At 35.0% G+C, this 22,390-nt stretch overlaps 1 protein-coding gene across 2 annotated transcripts in view; it reads left to right on the plus strand.

Moving 5' to 3' along the window:
• Window positions 1-22,390, plus strand: part of TBCD (tubulin folding cofactor D) — a 176,856-nt gene that overhangs the window by 110,309 nt on the left and 44,157 nt on the right. The window contains exons 18-23 of one of the 2 annotated variants that reach the window (XM_081320970.1): window positions 10,863-10,948; window positions 13,679-13,759; window positions 14,723-14,796; window positions 16,852-16,969; window positions 18,726-18,786; window positions 19,150-19,172. In XM_081320970.1, coding sequence (XP_081177096.1) covers window positions 10,863-10,948; window positions 13,679-13,759; window positions 14,723-14,796; window positions 16,852-16,969; window positions 18,726-18,786; window positions 19,150-19,172 — 443 coding nt within the window. The remainder of the gene's footprint in view (window positions 1-10,862; window positions 10,949-13,678; window positions 13,760-14,722; window positions 14,797-16,851; window positions 16,970-18,725; window positions 18,787-19,149; window positions 19,173-22,390) is intronic. The other variant, XM_081320971.1, reaches the window with a different exon arrangement.

Genomic DNA, 22,390 nt, shown 5'->3' on the forward strand with positions numbered 1-22,390 from the left:
AGATTCCTACGTTCCTAAGTCTGCTTCCAAGCAATTTATTGATGACATTCTGCATTACACTTTATTTCTGCATTGCTAAATTTTGATATCATATAGTTTGCTGATTCCTTACTTAGAAATCTTACCATCAAACCACAGGCTTCCTTAATGTAGAAACCCTCTAAATCCATAGTTCTTTCTTCCTTCTTTTTAACCTCTAGAATATCAGAGTTAAAATCTTAATTAATTTCTAAATTATCTCTGCTTCTCTGAGTTTATCTTGTTGGTCTTTTTGGCTGCAGGGAAATGTAAGAGCCTTTTGATGATTACTGAAGCAATTCCTGACTTTCTCCTCCTTAGAGAGTTCTAAATGTCTATAATGGCAGCCACTTGGGCATTTGATCCATTTAGTTCCAACTCAACTTCCATAGGACTCGGATTCGAAGCTCCAATTAATAGAATTGGACTCTTATGCTATATGAATGTTAAAAGCGCTGTTCTTTAGGAAATCTTCATATCTTACCTTAGCATTCTGCTGGTCTATAGATTCTGCTTTGAATAGAATACTTTATTTGGCTGAGTGTGATTAGACACACATGCAAAGTGTACATGCAAAGCAACAAAATAATAATAATCATAATAATGATACCGATAAGAGGGGGTAGTAGAGAGGATGAGAAGGATAATAATACTACTACAGCCATACAACATGGGTGAATATACTACAGTTGTCAGAGCAACCAGTCTGAAGTCATTCAACTTATAGTTAAGAGAAATTATTGTTATCCTTCCTTGAAGAAAATGTCCCTTTTTATCAGTGAAGAACATAAATAATTAAGTAGAATTTAACTGAGATACTCCATTACATTGCTGGATGACAAGTTGCCATTGATTTACCGATATTCATAGTAATGTAGTTTGTGTAATGTTAAGCAGAAGACTACCCTTGTAGGATAATTGGGAAGAGGGAACAATAATAAGGCTAGGACTGTTTCAAAAAAAAGTAGAAATAGAAGAAATTTGTTGTATTCTTTATCATGTGTTTGAAAATAAATCCCAGGGGATCTTGTTTAACTATTCTTTATCTAGTCTGTTGAGTTAGAATTTTGCACCTCTCTGGATTCTGGAAGAAAACAAAATAAACCCTTTTGGTTTAGAATGCATCCACAATTGAATCTTTTACAAATTTTCAGAAAGGAATAAAAACAAAGTAGTGTTCATTCATTGAATTTGTATATAAAACATATGTATAGATTTTAATCTTCTAGAGTTACATATGGAATTTTTATAGATGATTAGATTAAAGAAGAGTCTAGTTTTGTTCCATTAGCATCTGATTATATTATAAATCCTAAAAATGCAGTTTGTTGAATAAATCCTTTATTGGAGTGCCCCATTACATTATGTATTATGCTGGTTTAAATGCACTGCCACTTTATTTTGGGCACCTGTTCCTTGATGAATCATTCATTTAATATAGTTTTACTCTTTCAGCGTATGTAGTGAATTGCCTAGAGTTATTCTAATTAAAAATACACCCAAATTCTTCCCTCAAAGGGAAGATCGATTCCTTTTAAATTGCTGTTTTCTGTTTTATACTTATTTGTTGTTCACTGCACAGTGTCTTAATTTGCCAGTCTACAAATATTATAAATAAATAATTAAATATGTTTCCCTTCACACCATAAAGCTAAAACATTATTTAAACAAAACAGAATATACAATGTATATTCCGTGTAATATAATATCACACTTCTTCCATTTTAAATATTGTCGGCTCTGCCTCTGGATCAGAATCACAAGTCTTATAAACTGCAAAAAAATTATATTCCTTCCTTTTTCTTATCAGTGCAAAAAAGAGCTAACAAAGCCTTTATTTGCAATGAAGATGACATATTGAAAGAATTATTATGTTTTATCTACAGCAGTAAAAAAAAAAGTTTAAGCTCTTTCCTGCCCAACTTGGGCTTAGTCTCTGATTATGCTATCCTGAAGCAACAGTTTATAATTGAAACTATAAATGCTTCAACCTGTAGTTTAACATAATTTAGACAAACTCTCATAATTAATATTCAGTGTGAAAATACACCAAAAGAAAAAAAAATAAAAAAGATACAGACACAACATAGGTGAAATAACCCCTTCCCAAGAGGGTGCATGATATTTTCTATAGTCCTTTAATATATATTTTTCTGGGTAGCTTCAGCTGATTAGTAACCTTCAGAATGAAGCACTGGATTGAAACTACCATTTTTATTTGACATGACTCAAAAAGCATTCTATGTTACAGAGTTGATGTTAGAATCTTTGTACTTTACCATCTTCCTTTAAAAAAACCAAGGAGGACGGGGACTTCAATTGCATCCTCACTGAAGTTTCCATGGTGATGAGTTTAGAAATCTGGGTTGCTTGTAGCCACATTTAGTTTTCTTTTTGTTTTTGATACCCAGTACATGTTCATGCTTGGTATATTCAATCTTTGCTGCCTTAGGGATTTGCCAACTTTTGTATTTAATGTTAGTCCTGACTCCTACCTGTTCTGAAATCCAAGCCACTCCTTTAGATGTCTCTGCACCCTGAGGTGGCTGTTACCACACCCTCCATTGACTATTTCTCACTGAGATGGCAAAATAGTCTGGTTCATCTGGTGAGTATGATAGTGCTAGAGAAAGAGTTACTTAAAAGTGCAGTTTAGCTTAGTTCTTTTTTTATCAATACAATTTTCTGAATATTTAGTTCTAGTTATTTGGCTGTTGTTTGGAGATCTGTCTGATGGTTTGAACGTAAGGACTTTTTCCCTGGCCAGATTGCCTTTTATAAATTACCAACCTTTGCTTGGAATGCCAGCTTGTCATCCTGGTACCTACCCTCTTATCTTGCTCAAATGTTGATACTCAGCACATATGTAGGACATATGTCTTGAACCTCAATAACCACAAAAAGTTAGATAGTTTTTTCAAAGAAAGTAAAGGGGAGTTGTAAATCCAAGAGGGAGTAGATTATAGGCTGTGGTGTGTCCCAAATAGTAGTGTGGCAAACGTGTAGGATGTTCAGTTCTGTATGTTGTCATTCCAACAGTTTTTATAATGGCAAAATTACCTGTCTCATTATCAAGTAATGGTATGAGTAAACACCCTATACTGACTTCATCTTTTTTCAAGTGGGTGGTGTTTTTAACTTCTCAACCTGCAGTGTTGACATAGTTGATGTAATTTCAATTTATTAGAGTCTGTGTCCAAATCCTTAAGAGCTGTTATAAATTTATATGATTATCCTATTTCCAACTAAAGTACAAAATAATCATAAGAGCATAAAAGCATAAGACCTCCTGGATCAGACCGTAGGTCCATCTGATTCAGCATTCTGGGATAGAAAGTGTCCAACTGGATGGATTTGAAAAGCGCATAAGTCTAGATTATCGGGCAATAGCCTCTTTCCATCTGTGTAATATAACCACAATTCTTCCTCATTTTATCATTTTTCTTAATTTTTAAAAAAATTATTCAAAAGATTAACCCAAATGAAAAAAGAGACAAAACCAGCAAGATCATTTTTAAAAAATGTTAATTAAAAAGGACAAAAATCAGATCAAAACAAAACATACTATTCACCCTACTGGAACATTGACAAATCTATTGCAACAATAATAGCTTCCCCCCTTGCCAAACAGGTTCAAAATTTGTAAGCTTCTACATCTATTTGCAACCCAATTGACCTGTCGTACATTACATATATGAAATAAAAAATAGTGAATAGGTTAAACAACAGCAAACTTAAAATTTCAGGCCCTCTGTTAACAGTCTGCTATTGTAATTTACTCAAAGAAAGTCTACAATAGTTTCTTATTTACCACAAATCACCACAGTCATTATCTCTGATCTGTCCAGGGTCCACCTTCGTTTGGCTCCTAATAATGAAACTTTTCCTTAGATTTTTAATTGGGAACTTTCCGAACAATTACATCTCATTTCCAAAGTTCTTAAGTCTCTCTTGTAAATTTCTCTGCAGCATCCATTGTTGAAAAACTCTCCTTAAAAACACAGTATTTCTCTTGCCAAGAAAGTAGAGTCCATCCTTCATTAATTCCATTATCTCAGAATTGCTTGTATTTATATTCCTTTCAATCTTTGCTGCAGATCTATATTTTTCAAAAGCAATAGATCAGATTCCAATTCATCAAATTGGAAATCAAGTCCAACTGTTATTTCCTGCTTTGGGGTATCAAGTTGAGTTTGCACAACCATTGTTGACCCATCAATTTTTTTGTTTATATTTTCAAATAAAACCAGTAAGTTGGAGAGGATTCCTTTTTCAAATGCTTCCCAGAAAATTTCATCTTTTAGAGACACACCGTTCTTTCTTTCCAAGGACAAGAGAAGCAGATAAGTTGTAATCAGCATCTACAAACAAGGTTGATAAAGATTTTTCTCTAGAATCAAAAAATGATTAAAGTAAGGGGAATTTTAGCATTGAAAGTTAAATAAATATCAAGCGCGTTTTTTAAAGAGCTAGAAAGAGCAGAATTTGCAATATAATTCTGTGTAAAATGTAAGTACAATTGGATGACATTTCACTGCCAGAAAATATATTTTCACCTCAAATCTTACAGCTAAAATGAAAATGTCTTGGAATTTAATAGTAAATAGGGAAATAAGTGAACAAAAAATGTAAAAGTCCTGCAAGAGATTATAAAATAGGTCAGAAGTCAGCTAATTGTAAATCAAGAGATAATAAAGCTTCAAAAAGTATAATTAAAACCCAGGCATGTTTAAGAAAAAAGAACAACTGAAGGGAAAAGATGGCAAGAGACCCGACCCTTCTGATTGCTCCTTACTGAGAATTGCATTCACATCCTTGGCCCTTCCTAGATTCCCCTTCAAAAAACAGCTTTGGCAGGAAAAAGTCTTTTGAATCCTGAGGAATTTTATATTTAACTCTTGGTTTTTCTCTTTTCTGCATAAATCTGGATGTATCCCTTTGCCATTGCTTAAAAATCTATCATTTGTAAAAACAAGTATTGTTTGAAGTAAATATAATTCTAAGTAATATATTTATATGCACACACACTGTGTGAGATGAATTTGGCCTGAGGAGAGTGACTTTTGTTCCCCAAGGTTGGCAGACTTGCTTTCATGGTTAAGGCAGGAGTAGACTAAGGTCCCCTGCTTTTCTAGCCTGATGCCTTGACCACTAGACCAAACTGACTCTGCTTTCATTTTTACCATTGAAATTCTCGCCAACAGGTGATAATGGTTACTTTTCCATCTTAACAATTTTGTTCCATACCGTACCTTAACATAATTTCAAAGAATAACAGAGTTGGAAGGGACCATCTGGTCCAGCCCCCTCCTCAAATTAAGCATAATTATTTTGATTAAATCATATTAATCTTGGTATTTTACTTTTTCTCAATCTAAAAACCAGTGTTTGCAATAATTTCTATTTGATCTTCCATCTTCATATTTTTCTTAACATCTTTTTGACAATTATAAAAATAGCTAATACACCATTTTTTTAACTTTTCCATCAACACCATCAACATCTCTCTATTCCTTTCCATAGGATTTCTCAAAATTAAAACCAAACCATCTGCAAATGCACTTAACTTTCATTCCAGCAATTCTTTTGTCGTATCTTACATCTCTATTTAAAACTTCAAGGGTTAGAATGAATAGTAACAGTGGACATCCTTGCCATGTCCCTTTCTGTATATTACAAGGTTTTATTAGTTCACCATTAGCTATAATTTGTGCCTTTTTTGAAGTGTATACAGATGTTATTTGTTAATTTAAAAAAATTGAATTTAAAAAATCCAAAATCCATTGTCCTTCAGGATTTTAATCAGAAAAGTCCATTTCAAATTATCAAATGCAACTTTAGTGGGTAGTGGGTAGTCAATTGTTAAAGGTGCTTTTACCTAGCTGTATAATAAGATTCCTTACCAAACATGCTGTTAGTAGCATCTAGGGAACTACACTGTGGACAATTGTCATTCAGATAATTTAAATACATGGACATGTCCTTTGAAAAATGTATACATTTCAGGTAATTCAAATCAGGATAATAGAATAGTCATATCGTAACAGTAGTTTGCTATCTGCATTGGCAGACCAGCTGGTCTGTTTCCAGATCCGGTTCAAAGTGCAGTTCACAGTCTATAAAGCCCTCAATGGGATATCTGAAAGAATGATTATTTAGAGACTGTAAAGAATATTTGTAGCTCGGGTTGTAGATTTAGGCAGAGTTCTGTCCTCCAAGCTTGCTGCTTGGCTCCTGGGAACCATCCAGAAGCTAAGCAGCAAACTCAGACACAAACCTCTGCCTAAAAAGAGTGATTATTTATTTATTTTCTTCCAGGACTGTGATATCATTACCTAAGGCACTTCTTCATGGTCTTCTAATAAGGCTTTTACACAATGATCATTCTGTGGACTGTCCCCTCCATAGAGGCTTACCTGCTACTTATTTTTGGTGCCATATGAAGCCTAGTTGTTGCTTGAGAACTTTTGAACTTTAGTTATTTATTACCAAGACAAGTATCCCCCATTGTACACTTGCATTTTTATTCATGTTTCCAAATTGAAGTGACTTTCCTTAGCAGAAGTATTTCTTACATATATATTAGTGCAGATACTTGAGACGCTGAGAAAAAAAACCATAAAAGGTTTTGAAGAATCTCCAGATCAGTGGTGAAGATTGCACACTAAAACATTAACATTTTATGCAAAATAGAAGAGCTTGTGAACTCTGCCAAGGAGATGAAAAGATTACAAATTGATATCCTAAGGATAAATGAGATGTCTTGGAAAAGATCTGGGTAACTTGATACAATAATTGAAGGAACATTTTATTTTGAAATTTATTGGAGGTCCAGTAATGATCGTGGGAAAATCCAAGGGCAAGTCATAATTTTATACCCAAATGATAAAATATTATTACTATCAGGATACCTTATCTATATGAACATCCATATTTATGACTCTACGGCACATAAGTGATCATGCTTCAGTTGATGTATGTTTTGGTTGGATATAGATTTCCTCCATTTTTAATTAAAAGGAGCAACATATGGTTTCTATTTCTTCTGCGAGGAGTCTTACAAAAGGAATTAATTCATCCATTAAAATATCAAGGAGAAATCTGTTAAAATATCGAGGGGGGATAGCCTTACTTTGGCTTTTAAAACTTTAGGCAAAAGGAAGACATTTTTGGTTAAGGCACCAGGTTAGAAAGCAGGAGACTGTGAGTTCAAGTCCGACCGTAGGCATGAAGGCTGAATAGGTAACTTTGGGCCAGTCATTCTTTCTCAGCCGAACTCATCTCACAAGGTTGTTGTTCTGAGGAAAATGGGAGAAGGAGGGTGTTTGGGTATGTTTGCCACCTTGAGTTATTTGTAAAGGTGGAGTACAAATAAAGAGTGGCTGGATTTGAGCATAAAATATTATGATTATATAGTCTATCTCAGGGCTTTTCAACCTTTTCACCCATTGTACCACTTTTAGGATATGGCAACATCCGAGTAACACCAGTCGCCTAGCAAGGTGTAAAAAACTTAATGACCCCCCAAAAATGTGATGAAGTACAGGTAGTCCTCGACTTAAAACAGTTCACTTAGTGACTGTTTGAAGTTACAATAGCACTGAAAAAAGTGCCCCCTAAGCCACAGCCGAGCAAGACCCCTGTTTCCCCGCCTGGCGGCGCTCTTCCTCCTGTCCAAGGTTTTTCATTGTTGTGAGCATTTCTGTTGAGGATTGGCAGCGGGGCTGGGGTATGTGTGTGTGTGTGGGGGGGGATGTTTGGTTTTTATTCCCCCCCCCTCTGCTGGGTGGTTGCAGCAGGTTTTGGTCACTTCACATGACCCTGGGACACTGTGACCGTCATAAATATGAATCAGTTGCCAAGCATCTGAATGTAAATCACAAGGCCCTGGAGATGCTGCAACATTCCAGCTCATCGGCGCTTCTTCTGGGCTCAGAAGCTCCAGGATCAGCGCCAAGTTCCAGCTCGATCCTGGCGCTGATCCTGGCGCTTCCGCTGAGCCCTGACAGCCCTGCAGCTCCAGCCGTCTCTCACTCAGGCTTGTGTGGTGCTGCCACCGGTTCAGCTCATTCCCCTCCCCGGCTACCACTTTTCTAGGATGGTCGCGTACCACCTGCCAGGTGCCAATGTACCATAGGTGGTACCCGTACCACTGGTTAAAAAGCTCTGGTCTATCTCATTTATAATTATGTGCAGTGTGAAACAAAAAATCCTTTGTTCTGTATCAAGACTAACACCTTGTGGCTCGGAAAAACAACCAGAACATTGGACAGGTCAGAATCCAAACCAAAATCATTTAGGTTCATCTGATACTTGACCAAGACAAATCTGGAGAGTTCTGAGGGCAAATTATGGAAAGGCTGGTATGTCTTGTTCCTCTCTCCCTTCTTCTCATCTACTTCCTAATATGTTCTTTCCTCTTTAATCTCCCCTTAGCCATTGTTAGTCTTGAATTCAAGTGTAGCATGTTTGCTATGTTCACCCAGGTCCATTCAGCCTTTCATGCCTTTTCTTTACCTGCTGCTGCTGCTTTCCTGCCTGCAGTAGCCCTTCCACAAGCCCTACCTCTCCACTGCCACGTACCTGTCTTCCTTTTCCTCAAAAACTAAAATGCATGCTCCAACGCCGTACATAAACATGCAGTCTATGATTTGGTCTCAGCAGAGTCTGATCCATACAGATTCATACTCTGTGCATGGAATGCTATGCACATCCCTCGTTCTACAATTTTGGCTGGTTTGGTCTTTTTCCATTTCATTACCAGATACAGCAAAATCTAAATTAGTTTCTATCCTAAATATTTACGTATGCTGACTGACTGTGAGTCAAAAACGACACGGCAGTAATTCACAATCGAAGGGAGTGGGTGCTGTTTTGCAACGTTTCAAAACCCAAAAGGTCTGTTTTGCTCTGAAGGATTTATTTGAGACACAGTCGTCATAAATACGTTTTATACTTGGACCATTTAAAAATGATACTGCAATTATCGCATGCACCATATATGTAATAACTATTATATAATAATACAAATTCTATCAACACAGTTATTTATAGCAAATGTATTTATCAATAAAACTGAAAGCAACTTTTGGTCATGTGGAGATTAATGAGATATCAGAGTTAACGTAAGGAATGTGGTTCCAATCACAGGTAGTCCTCGACTTACAACAGTTTGTTTACTGACTGTTCAAAGTTACAACAGCACTGAAAAAAGTGACTTTTGACCATTTTTCACAGTTACAACCTTTGCAGCAACCCTATGATGATGTGATCAAACTTCAGATGCTTGATGATTGGTTCATATTTATGGTGGTTTCAGATTCCCAGGCTCATGTGATCCCCTTCTGACAAGCAGTCAATGGGGAAGCCAGATTCACTTAACAACCATGTGACTAACTTAACAGCTGCAGTGATTCACTTAACAACTGTGACAAGAAAGGTCGTAAAATGGGCAAAACTCCCTCAACAACAGAAATTTTGGGCTCAAAATAAGTCGAGGACTACCTGTATTCTAGAGGCAATGTATAATTTGTAAGAAGGAGAAGCATATAAAATTAAGTATGCCATCTCAGTGGTTCTTGGTTTGGGAAAACATTTTCTCTTAGTGCTGATATTGGCATTCTTTGTTTACCAAGTTAACACCTGGATAGTTCGTTTGGCAGAATAGTTTGTTTGATAGAACGTATTTTCTTTCCATGTTTGTTTCATACTAAAAAATTGTAATTTTATTCTTTTATTCCTTGGCCATGGTGTTCTTAAAATGTGTACCTAAAAGTATATTTTTCTTCATGAAGGATGTACTGATTTACCTTCCTGAATAGTTCTGGCTTTTATGTACATTTTTTCTATATTCTATACATTTTTTTCTATATTCATGTGTCTTACGGTTAATATTTATATTGGTCTGTATAATTTTGCTTTTAATATGAATTTATAGAGGTGAAGAATTATATGCGACTCAGATTACTTTAATTGGAACAGTTTGTAAGCATTGTAATAAATACACTGATCATACAGAATATCTACTTTGGAAGACCATCTAAGTATCAGCAATGTCTTTTTAGACAGTGCTCTTCATGGACTGCAGAGATTTATAAAAAGTTCACAATTGTTCTCATGTATTCCTATATTCTAAGTATAATCAATAAGGGTGTCTAGCCAGTCCTTTCTCTCTGCATCCATACATTTTACTGCTGCTTTTACCCCGTCCTTTCCCTGGTCTTGTTATGAGATTTTAAGGAAAGTTGTTTTCACTGAATGCAACTACTCACTTTATCTGGTCTGGAAGTGTAGTAGGCTGTATTATAGTTCAGGTAAACACAAATATGAATATCAATTTATTTTTTTGCTCAAAATGAGCTCAGAAAAATGTAGGAGAAGCGGGGATAGGGGGGAGTTTGACACAGAGTCACCCTATATTCTGCTTAAGTTTAGCTTTTACATATTCATTGAAATGCATCTGTAGCCTTTCTAATTTATTGTGACTTTAAGAAGAATTACTGAAAACTGAGCTAGACTATACCTACACCTATGTTCATTCTCCTATTTTACAACTGCTATTTTGGTTGCTCTTTTATTCGTGTCCAAGCAGTTGAAGAATACTGAATATGCTTCAGAATTTTGTCTTACCACTTTTAATACTTGTCTTTTATCAACCAGTATTTTTTGGAAATTAAGTTGCAATAACTACCATCAACAGTTTCATTTTGTGGTTGAATTTATAAAGCAGAATATATATATTTTTTCCCCCAGAGGAAAGTTATTCTAATAATGTGCTAGCAACTTTTCAAAGTAAACATTTGGAATTATGTGTGATTTCTATTTTTGTGTCCTAACTTTCACAGGGAACTTTTCCACATGGAATTGACATTGTGACTACAGCTGATTATTTTGCTGTTGGTAACAGAGCTAATTGTTTTCTCAATATAAGGTAAGAATACTATAAATTTAAAGCAAAGAAGAAACTTGACACTGTTTTTCTTTAAAATTTATTTTCATACTTCTGTCTGTAATTATATTCATATAACTGAGAGACGATCAGCATGGTTCTACAATATTCTTTGCTGAATGAACATGCTGGCATTTTATTTTTCTTAGAACAATCTAATTACAAGAAATTTCAGAGCCCACTGAATTTGATTTAGAACAAAGACTAAGAGGCAGGATTTCGTGGTAGTGAGATGATAAGGTAGTGAGTTATCTTTGTTAGCACAGAAGTTTGTCATAGCCAAAGGCTCAGGATCCATTGGGTCTTAGACACCAAAATGTCCTTTAAAACTCATTGCTCAACAAAACACTTTGTTTTGGCAGTATTACTAATAGAAGCTTTTTTTGTGCACATGTACCCACATGTTCAGGTGTCATGCGGAAACCCTTGGAATATCTGTCTGAATTTCTAAGGGGATGCAGCGCTCTAAGTAGATGCCTCCCGGTTGGCCCCACCCCCCAACCACCTAACCAGCATCCGGCGCAATGAGCATGCATAGTCAGTTCACAGCAGCAGCCTTCTGACCCTGGTAAACAAACCAGCGTGAGCAGCGGCATGACAGCAAGGCAAGGAAAGTGAAGGCAGGTTTTAAACTTCCCGCCATTTCTCTGTGCCTATCAACTGTTCGGCGGAGTACCGAACAGCTGAGCCGGCAAATCCGGAAGTTCAGCCAACCACTATTATCGAGCAGGACGGCCTCGCAGCTGAGTTCCACAGGGTCCCCGTCCAGCATACAGGTAATAGGGAGGGAAAGGGCTGTCACTGCCATTCATGCTGCTGGTCCCATCCGCTGCCTCTGGACGCCGCCATCCGATAATCTTGCCCCCTCCCCCCTCCTGTTAGTGGCAAGCCCACAGGGGCTTGACATCTGCACCAGGCAGCATGGCAGCAGCATGTAAAGAACCCACACAGGTATGCCCTGGGCTGCGGAGGCTACCATTATTTTTTCGTGTATAAGATGCTGCACTTGTACAAGACGCACCTGATTTTTGAACAGGGTGTTTGCAGGAAAAAATAGCACCTTGTACATGGAAAAATATGGTAATGGGAATATGAAAGGTACTGGTTGAAGATTTACAAGCATCTGTTTGGTGGGAGGGCCCATGCCCAAGAAAGTAGGCCTTTGGGAAAGAAAATCTCTGTTCTGGCTAAGTGACACATTCTTCATAAATTTAGTCTGACCTCCTGGCTTTGTGGGGCAGAATATGAATTCCTGCTTTAGGAAAAAAAAGTGTCTTCATATATTAAAAGGTTGAAGTGTGCTTTCTTATTTCTGTTACTACATAGGTCCTAAGTTACAATATTTCTGATCCTTTAATCTAAGAATTAACACATCTCCATGATACTCCACCCTTCTTTCCTACACCTTCTTCCTACACACAGCCAGTTTCTCAACTCTTCTTTCCATGGCTCAAGAATAACAAGACAATGCCAGTAGGGTGGAGACAGTTCTTTCCAGTTTTTCCTAAACAGCTGGTTAAGAATGATGGTAATTATGGGTCTTTTATGACCTGAAATACAAAAGTTCCATTCTCTGCAAAAGGAGTTGATCAAAGATTTGATAGTAACCATTTGATAGCAACCCTCATGATTCTTAGGGAATATTGACTTATAGGTTTGGCTTTCTGTAGGAATGACCAGTTATTTTAGAATTGCTTTTTAAATGATGCAGATAAATGAAAGGATCTAACTCGGTGCTGGGTTTTTTTTTAAATTGAGGAATGTCTTGTCTTTTCACCCAGCCCTTCTCATTTCAGTCCTTTGAAGGGAATAGAGAAATGTGGGATCTTTGCATTTTGATTGTCCAAAGCATCTGTTTTAAGGATTTTAGAAGCAAGTTTGGTTTAACTGCTGTAATTCTAATGAATAACAATAAGAAAAATAAATTGGAATAATTTATATCTTCACAATTATGCATTTTAAACTGTATTTGAATGTTCATAATAATTGCTTCTAAGTATTTAATATAACCTAAACTAATGTTGCATACCTTAACATCCTACAACTTAAAACCCTGTAAGTTCCTGAAACTGCTTCTGGGATTTTGTCAATAGCGGAAAATTTATCCAATTTTATTTTTAGACCTGCTATTGCATGGCATTTAGCTAATTAAATTGCAGTTCAAATACATTTCTAGATTTTAAGAAAATATGAATTTGTAATCTGCAATACTTGATTACAAAATGTTCTGTTTTCTATTATTTTGAAAAGATTGTTATAATCTATGGTAGAATTCAACAAAATTGCTTATAGAGGACACTCTTGTGAAAAATATGGACGTCTAATCCGACTATTTGACCTGGTAAATATAATTCATTTAATTATAGAGATGAATTTATATCTTACCATGATAGCAGTATATTATCTTATGAATCACAAGTCCTTCTTAAATATTGAAAGTATGATAATTGGTTATTACCCTCCACATCCATGCTTGTGAGTTTCCCGAGTTCAGCGTATGAAGCAAATGTAGCACCGTATTGCCTTTTTATATTCTAGTGGAAAAATATAGAAAAAAATGATTTCTTTTAAAATTAATGATATAGAAATCTTTAACAGATCTGTTAGAAAAACATTTTCTTTGCTGTGGTTAAGGATATTGCCCCAATATTACATGGAACAAATTTTGAGCAATCTTTCTGTGATTTTTATGTATTTATTCAATTTCCTTAGTATATATGTTGCTCGGTTTCCTGAGTATACACAGCCAATGATTGATCATCTGATTAACATGAAGATCAACCAGTGGGATAGGTATGTTTAATTGTGCTAATTTGTAATAATTTGATCATAAAAAACAATTCTTTTCTAAAATGTGTTAGTAATGTATTTTTTTTCTTTTTTGATCTGGAAATCCACATTTCTACAAATTGCTAACACTAGTTCACCCATTTCTGAAGGTTATGACGTCATTCAAATCAAGTTTGATAATGAAATGAATTAATGCCAATATTTTCCTTTTTGAGATTGAATTAATTGAATTGAATTAATAATAATTGAATTAATAATGGTGAATCCTTAGCTGATATTCTCACTATTATTTTGTTTTTATTTTTGTTCCTTCACATCCTTATTGATTCCTGGTGGTAGCTTGAAGTAATGTCTGCAGTCTTCTTGGCAAAGATTTTTGGAAATTGTTTGCCAGTGCCTCCTTCTTAGGCTCGACAAAGAGTCACCCATTTAGGGTTTTGGGCCTCAGGCAGTCTTTTAATTTCCAGTCAGACAACTAGAGGAGGAAGAAATAGAAAGGACAGTACAAAGTGAATACTAGCTTACTCTCTGATAAATCAACGTCAACAGTATTATGAAAATACATATGAAGTCAGCATTTCAAATCTGTTCACCTCTCTAAAAATGAACTCCTGGTTCATTCTGCTTTTTTTCCTGGAACACAGTGGAACTGAACATTCTGAGGTTTTTAGGTTTCTGGAAGTGGCTATTCCAGAAAAGAACGTGAGTGGCAATATTACAGAGTATGGCTTCTGTGAAAAAAGTGTGTTGATCTCTACTTGAACAACTTCAGATTCATTGATAAGAGAAGAGACTTTGGAAGTCTAATAGTAGTTGTATTTAGTGAGTTTTTTCTAACTAACACTGTTTCCACAAATGTGTTTCCACATTTCTATTTTTAAGTACTTGTGCATGAGTGATTGACATAGAAATATGCAGAATAAATAACATATATACTGGTTCTCATCTTTCTTCCTAATTTTTCAGTGTTATTCGGGAGCTTTCATCCAAAGCTCTGCATAATCTGACTCCATTGGCTTCTGAATATATGACCAGGGAAGGTGAGTACAAACACTCTTGCATTCAAAAGTGCCTAGAATGAGTGCAAGAAGAAATCACTTAATCTTAGATTGCACACTTACAAACTATATAACCACCTTGATCAAAATATTTACTCAGCAGTATATATTTATATGTGTATCTATGCATAAATTAATTGCATTGCATTCAACAGGCCTTGGTCCAGTTAGGTGGATATAAGATTGCAACCTGTCTGGTTCATAGAGTAATTCCAAATCTCAAAAGCTTATTATTGGTAATATATATATATATATATATATATATATATATATATATATATATATATATATATATATATATATATATATATATATATATATATATATATATATACACACACACACACACACACACACACATATATATACATATATATATATATACATTTTTGGTCTCCCTTAATTCTTTGTTAGTAATTTACACAAATATATGAGCTGTCCGGTGTGACTACTGCCTGTTCGATGGCCTTCAAGATAGGCTGAAAACAGGAAATAAAGATTTGTCCCATGTTTGGGGCCTAGCAAGGTAATCTAAATAGTTAACATTTGACATATATATATATACCTCAGAAAACATATATATATATATATATATATATATATATATATATATATATATATATATATATGTATGTATGTATGTATGTATGTATGTATGTATGTATGTATGTATAAAGCCATAGTTTTAAAAATAAAATTTCTATGGTTTATTCCAACCAGTATTAGAGATATTGTTATACTATGTAAGTGCTGAGAATTGTTCAATGCTTCTTTTGCTTAACATGTGACAGACTTTCTGGTCATTTCTATTATGCTTATTATTTTCTGTAACACCTTCCTATGCATTTTAAATTAATTGACAATTATGAATAGAAGTCAGCAACAAAGAATGTGATGACTTATTTTTAACAGGTTTTTGTACCTTGCATATTTTATTTTTATTTTTTTTATTTTTATTTCCATTTTTATCCCGCCCTTCTCCGAAGACTCAGGGCGGCTTACAAGCTTAGCAGTAAATATAAATATAAGTTTCATGCAGCAAGTGCAGAGCGGACATGGATACATGTTACTTTTGCCCTAAGTTTGCAATTAGCAATTACGGTAGATTTCTTATTAAAAACGACAGCCCACATAGAGGCTGCTATAAAAGGAATTAGTCCCAGGTGAGGAATTATTAGAAAGATTATTTTAAAAGCTGCTAATATTGTAGCACATTTTATAAATTTGTGATGGGGCCACAGCTGGAACACTGTGAACAGTTCTGGTCACTGAGCTTAAAAGAGGATAATGTAGTATAGGAAATGGTGCAGATAATAATAATCAAAATGAGTACAAGGACTGAAGCAAAGACTATGGTACTTGGGATTTTTTTTTAGCTTAAAATAAAGATGGATAGAAAAGTTTGAATTACCCCTTTTCCATTTACTCTGTTGGAATTTGGAGTCATCCACTGCAGCTTAATGCAATAACAAGAAATATTGTGGAATATGATGCCACCAAATATGACGATGGTTACCAACTTAGACGGTTTAAAAGCAGACTGACAAATTCAGGCAAACAAACTATACTAGTCTTGATGTTGCTGTATTGGTGGGAGACAGCTCTTGCCATCTTGTTCATTGTTGCAAGTTTCCTAAATGCTCAAAGAGACCCTTTCCTAATCTAGAAGGCTTATCTTACATTCTTATGTCTATGGAGATTCTCAGTCATCCAGGTCATGGTTGTCCCGGATGTTTTTTGGGACCATTCAGTTCAGGTACAGTTCTGACCAAATGGTGGACTGAATAAGCTTCTTGGATGAGAAGCAAAATGTCTTCAAGGAAAGTCCTGTTGCTTTTTGAAAAAAGCACCTTTGGAAGGTACATTCTTATTTTTTGTAGTCTCTGAGGCTTATTTGCCCTTTTGAAAACCCCCATTAGTCTTCTATTTTCTAAACTACCATAAGAAAATACCGGTATGTTCTCTCTAAAAAATCTCTGTATAGAAGAGATTGTTGTGTAATTTAACTTACCACTTTTCGTATTATGTGTCTTACAGTTGTACCAAAGTTGCTGCCTTTAGCAGTTGGTACAGATCTCCATACCCGTCATGGAGCAATTCTAGCATGTGCTGAGATCACCCATGCTTTGAGTCTTTTAGCAGAAGAAAATAAGAGGTAACAAGAACAATATTATTGATTTAGATGTCCTTTTATCCTTAACCTTTTTCACCATTTCACTATGTACAAATCTTAACAAGTGATAATTTCATAGAGTACAGTTTTCAAGGTATCATATAATAATTCATATTTTCCTTGTTCCTGAATAAAGAATTTTTAAAGCTACAGCTCAACCATAGCTCATAATGGTTGTTTAATTAGGGTTATTGTTATTTTTTATTACTTACTATTATCAGGAATTTATTTTACAGTTGGTATCATCCCTTAGCTTTTTGTAGTTTGCCTCTGTAGATCAGAAAAGGGGTCACTAAAATTGTCATGTAACTGTTTAAATTATCTTATTATTTTTTCCTCCATTAGGTACAATATAACACCTCTAGAGTGCACTTGATTTTTTAAAAGTTATTTTGAATTATTTGTTTCTCATATCCTGTTACTAAATGTGATCTCCTATATAAGAGTCTACATTCATCAGAGAACAAAAAAGTATGATTAATTAGTGTACTTTGACTGTGAGTATGTGCCAGCATAGTTCAATTCTTTTGCTTTACTTCTGACTTCTACTCATGGTAAAAAGCTATGGAGATTTCTTCTTATCGGTCATTATAAAGGGACCACGACATAGATATTTCAATAAGTTGTTGGATATAGGCTGCAAAGTGTTATCTGCATCTTTCTCTACTTTATAGTAGTCACTAGAAAACTAGAATTTAATAATTTGTGAAATATTTTTTCCTGGAGTTTTTTTGTATTATTTTAAACTTAAAGGATTAGAATTATGGATTGCTGTAGAATAACACACATTATTATTTTTTATCCATGTAAAGATAGGTAGATACTTTATTGCCTTGAAAGGAATTATGTGGGTAGGTGGAAGAAATTCTTATTTCAGAATAGAAAGAGATTTTTTGAAAGGCACACCAATTTGCTTGAAATCATACTTCATTTAGTTTAATCTGTTGCTCTCCCACTCTTTATTTTGTATTTAATGAAGATGGGCTCCCCCTCTATATTCCATTGAGAAATGTGATGGGTTATTTGCATTATACAGGGTGTAAAATTACTAGATAACTAGTTTTGAACAGTGATTAAGGACACCAGGCTACATTCAAGGAGACTACAAGTTCAAGTCCCACTTTAGGAATGAAGCCAGCTGGGTAACCATGGGCCATTTACTCCCCGTCAGCCTTAGGGAGAAAGTAAAAGAAAATCACTTCCCAAAAGCTTGCCAAGAAAACTTCAGGGACTACAGCGCTCCAGTCACTGGAAATGAAGATCGATTCCCCCAAACATATAACAAACAAAAAATCCTTGGCTTTATGTTTTTGCGTATTTAGTCACATTTGCCATTGCAAAGATTTTATGTTCAGATTTTCAAATTCTACCCATGTAATGTTTTTTCCCCTGTTCTCTTAAAATGCTTTTTGGGGATTTTGCCTGCCTGCCCGCACCCCCCCCCAATGTAAGCACTTGTCTTATATATTATTAAAAGCAAGTGATAGAAAGATATCAAACATGAAACTATCAAGCAATAATGTTAGAATAAATGAACAGAACCTACCAAAAATTGCTTTTGTCATAGCAATTAAAATTAAAAATATTGGAGAAAAAAATATCATGTTTTATGGGTGAAAAGGATATTGATAATAGTAACAGCCACGGAATTTTCACAATGTTTACATTTAATTAAGAATCAAATATAACTAATGTCAAATAATACTATATTGATTTTAAATGCTTTTAAACCTTGCAGACCTATTTCATTTTATTTGGATGAAAAAACTTTGGAAGGACTTAAGCAGATTCATGTAGAGGTTAGTATATATTATATCTACTGAAAAGTTATTTTTGCAGTTGTATCTTTTAAATAGAAAAAAGAACCCTTCTGTTTATTTAAATAATAAAAGCAATATCTAAAGCATTGGAAGCCAGGACTTAATTGGAAGCTAGGCTACATTTATTATATTATCATTGAAATCATAATTTATCTGTTGTTTTTTTGCCTTGGCCTAGACTAGAGAAAGAGAAAAGATTCTTAGGTGGAAAGAAAGAGTTATTATTAAATTCATATAGGAATACAATTGTTTTACCCTCTTCTCCAAATCAACACATGAACCACAGTTTTAAGAACACTGGAAAAAATGAAAATTCTTAATGTAAAATCCATTCTTTTACAGCTTCGTCATCGTCAGTGGTATAGGTAAGATAATTAGCGTCAAATAGATTGTTGCATTTTTGAGAATGAACTCACGAGGATTAAATAAACATGCTTCTGAAATGTGTAATCCCTTTTGTGTAAGAATGCATAGTTGTATTTAATTTTTTTTTTAAAAAATGATCCCTACTCTACATGAACACAATAGAGAAGATTTCTTTGTCTGGAATCGAGCAGGTTCATCTTAGGAGCCCATCAGTGTTGCATACCTATCCTGTGAAGTGTGTGGAAAAGTGTTACAAGGATATGCACAGACCTTATTCTATGAGCTGTTTAAAAAGTAGACAGCTATCCAGTCAAGACATTTTGTCACCCTAGACAAGAAAAAAAAACATGTAATCAACACTATCAGCACACACTGAAACACATAACATTGATTCATGAAATTACCAAGATGTTTTAGATAGTTGGGAAATTAAACTTATGATCTCAGTCTGCAACATGCTGGCACAGTTTGGTTCCAGCACTTGCTTCAGCAGGAGAACATTCTTCCTTTTAACTAGTGTTACACAGCACAGAATATAGATTATATGAATGTACATTGTACACACTGAATTCTGCTTGCTGCCCAAATGCATAAGACCAAACAGCTCTTTTTTTTTCTCTCTTCTCCATCTGATCTACTAGCTTGCTGCTTCTTATATTTTATTTGCTAGCTTGTTACTACTACTAAGAAATCATCCTGTATGGAAGTGTGCTTTTTTGGGCAGCAACACATTACTTGGTTGCAAAATATAGAACATGTCTCCTTTAAAAGTAGTTGCCTTCAAATACACGTCGCATGTATCCAGGAAAAAGAGAAAAGAAATGTCTGGTAGAATTACAAAAGTAGCAGGTTAGAGTCTCTTAAAAATTTTCAACATTGTTGGGCTGGCCTTGGATGAGACTTACTAGCTTGCTCAGTTTGGGATTCTGAACTGTCTGGTTCCAAAGACTGCCACATTTGCTGCTATTATTCTCCAACAGGAAAGAAAGAAGTATGTATGTATGTATGTATGTATGTATGTATGTATGTATGTATGTATACTGCTCAAAAAAATAAAGGGAACACAAGATAAGACATCCTACTATTAAATACAGTACATTGTGTTGTTTAAGTGTTCCCTTTATTTTTTTGAGCAGTATATATACACACACACACAAACACACACACACACATATATATACACATACATACACACACACACATACATATGTGTGTGTGTGTGTCTGTTTAAAAATGTCCTTGTAGGTTTGCCATCCTGTATAATATTACATGCTTGGAGAAGTGTAAATGTTTCTCCTTTTTCTGAGAGCAATAACTATTTTAAATATGAATTATATGTAACATAGACTTATTAGTTGTTCCATATTTATACAGATCATTTAAATTTGTATTATTTATTTATTTATTTATTTTAATTCCATTTATATCCCGCCCTTCTCCGAAGACTCAGGGCGGCTTACAAGCTTAGCAGTAGCCTTCATTCTATGTATATGCCTGCTTATTAGGGCTTTCATACACCCCCAAGCGGCATTATTACAAAGTCAGCTTAATTGCCCCCAACAATCTGGGTCCTCATTATAGTTTTGACAAATTACATTTATTGGTTCATAAGGTGACTGATATTGAATCCTTTAATAATAATAATGTGCTCTTCAAAATAATGTGACTCCAGAATTAACTTTTCCAAGATATAAATGTACATTTATACATTTGAGTAATATATAAAAGATTAGTCTTTTCATCATTTTATAACAAGTAGCTCCTTTGCATTTAATAGAACAGCACTACTAAACAAGTTAAACCAGTTTTATGGAATATAATAAAGGTACACTGCCATGAAGATTCCCATCTGAGAAACATTTTCTTGGAATTTTAACAAAATAACACTATAACCATTTGTCAGAAGATATCAGCAATCAAATTTTTGTGACCGCACTTACTGATTTCTGGAATGAGAATTTCTATTTCAGAAATAAGGAATGCTTTCCCAGAGGAGCAAATAATTACATTAGCCTCTGCTTGATTTCTGTTTGCTGTGTTAATAAGTGACTCTGGCAAAAGCTGTATATCATAAAGAAAAAGCATTATACTGGGAAAATCTGGAGTACAAGACCATTACATGATTAGTGAGATAAACTGAAGTAATCTTTCATAAAATCCAGTAATAGTGAACTTGGCTGACTAGTTGAGTTAATGTAAATGTATGTATTGGGTTTAGTAAAATTCTGCTGCCAATGCAGAATGGTGTATTTCAGGCTATATTCAGTTTTCACAAAGTAAAATAGTCAGGCCTGTGTTCTAAATTGGGAACCCCACAAAGTTGCAATCCCATATAGTTTTAATATGCTGCGAAATACTGTACCTGTGATAGGAAAAGAAGTGAAGAAGACTATCAAAACAACTACTTTGCAGTACAGTACTACTTTTCCTTTTAAAATCAGATGCGCAATATATAGACACAACACATAGATGACTATTGAATCTGACATGCTGCACCTATGCATAGTTTCCTATTTACTTACAATATATATCTCACTTTGTTGAAGAACAAAGTTGGATATTTCTTTTTTCCCCATGAGAGAACAGAGTCATTTTGCAAATTGTATTTTAGATCTGCTAGTAGCCGCCAAACATCTTAATAATAATAAACCTTTATTGTCAAAGTACAACATGTGTACATTGAGATTAGCTGAGCCTCTCCCCGTGCTCCCTCCCCCCAACACACAGTGACAACAAACCCTCCATCCTACCACACCATGTGAACCAACTACACCACACACCGGCCTCCCAAGTCAATTCTGCATAAGTTCACAGAGATTATATCCCATTCAAAAGCCTAACAGCCCATGGATAAAAGCTGTTTTTCAGCTTGTTGGTACGGCTGGCTATACTCCTATATCTTCCTACCCGATGGTAGGAGAGTAAAGAGATACCGTCCAGGGTGTGAGTCATCCCTGAGAATTTTCCTCACTCTTCCAAGGCAATGAGCCCTGGCGATGTCATCCAGTGGTGTCAGGGGACAGCCCACAATGTCTTGTGCTGTGCTCACTACCCTCTGTAATGCCTTCCTATCCGTGGCTGTCAGACCAGCATACCAAACCACAATACCATAGGAGAGGACACTCTCTATAGTAGACCGGTAAAAGAGGGTCATTAGCCATTGTTCTACCCTGTTCTTCCACAAGACCCTGAGAAAGTGAAGCCTCTGTTGGGCCTT

Source organism: Vipera berus (genome assembly GCF_964194415.1).
Source record: "Vipera berus genome assembly, chromosome: 2".
NCBI lineage: Eukaryota > Metazoa > Chordata > Lepidosauria > Squamata > Viperidae > Vipera > Vipera berus.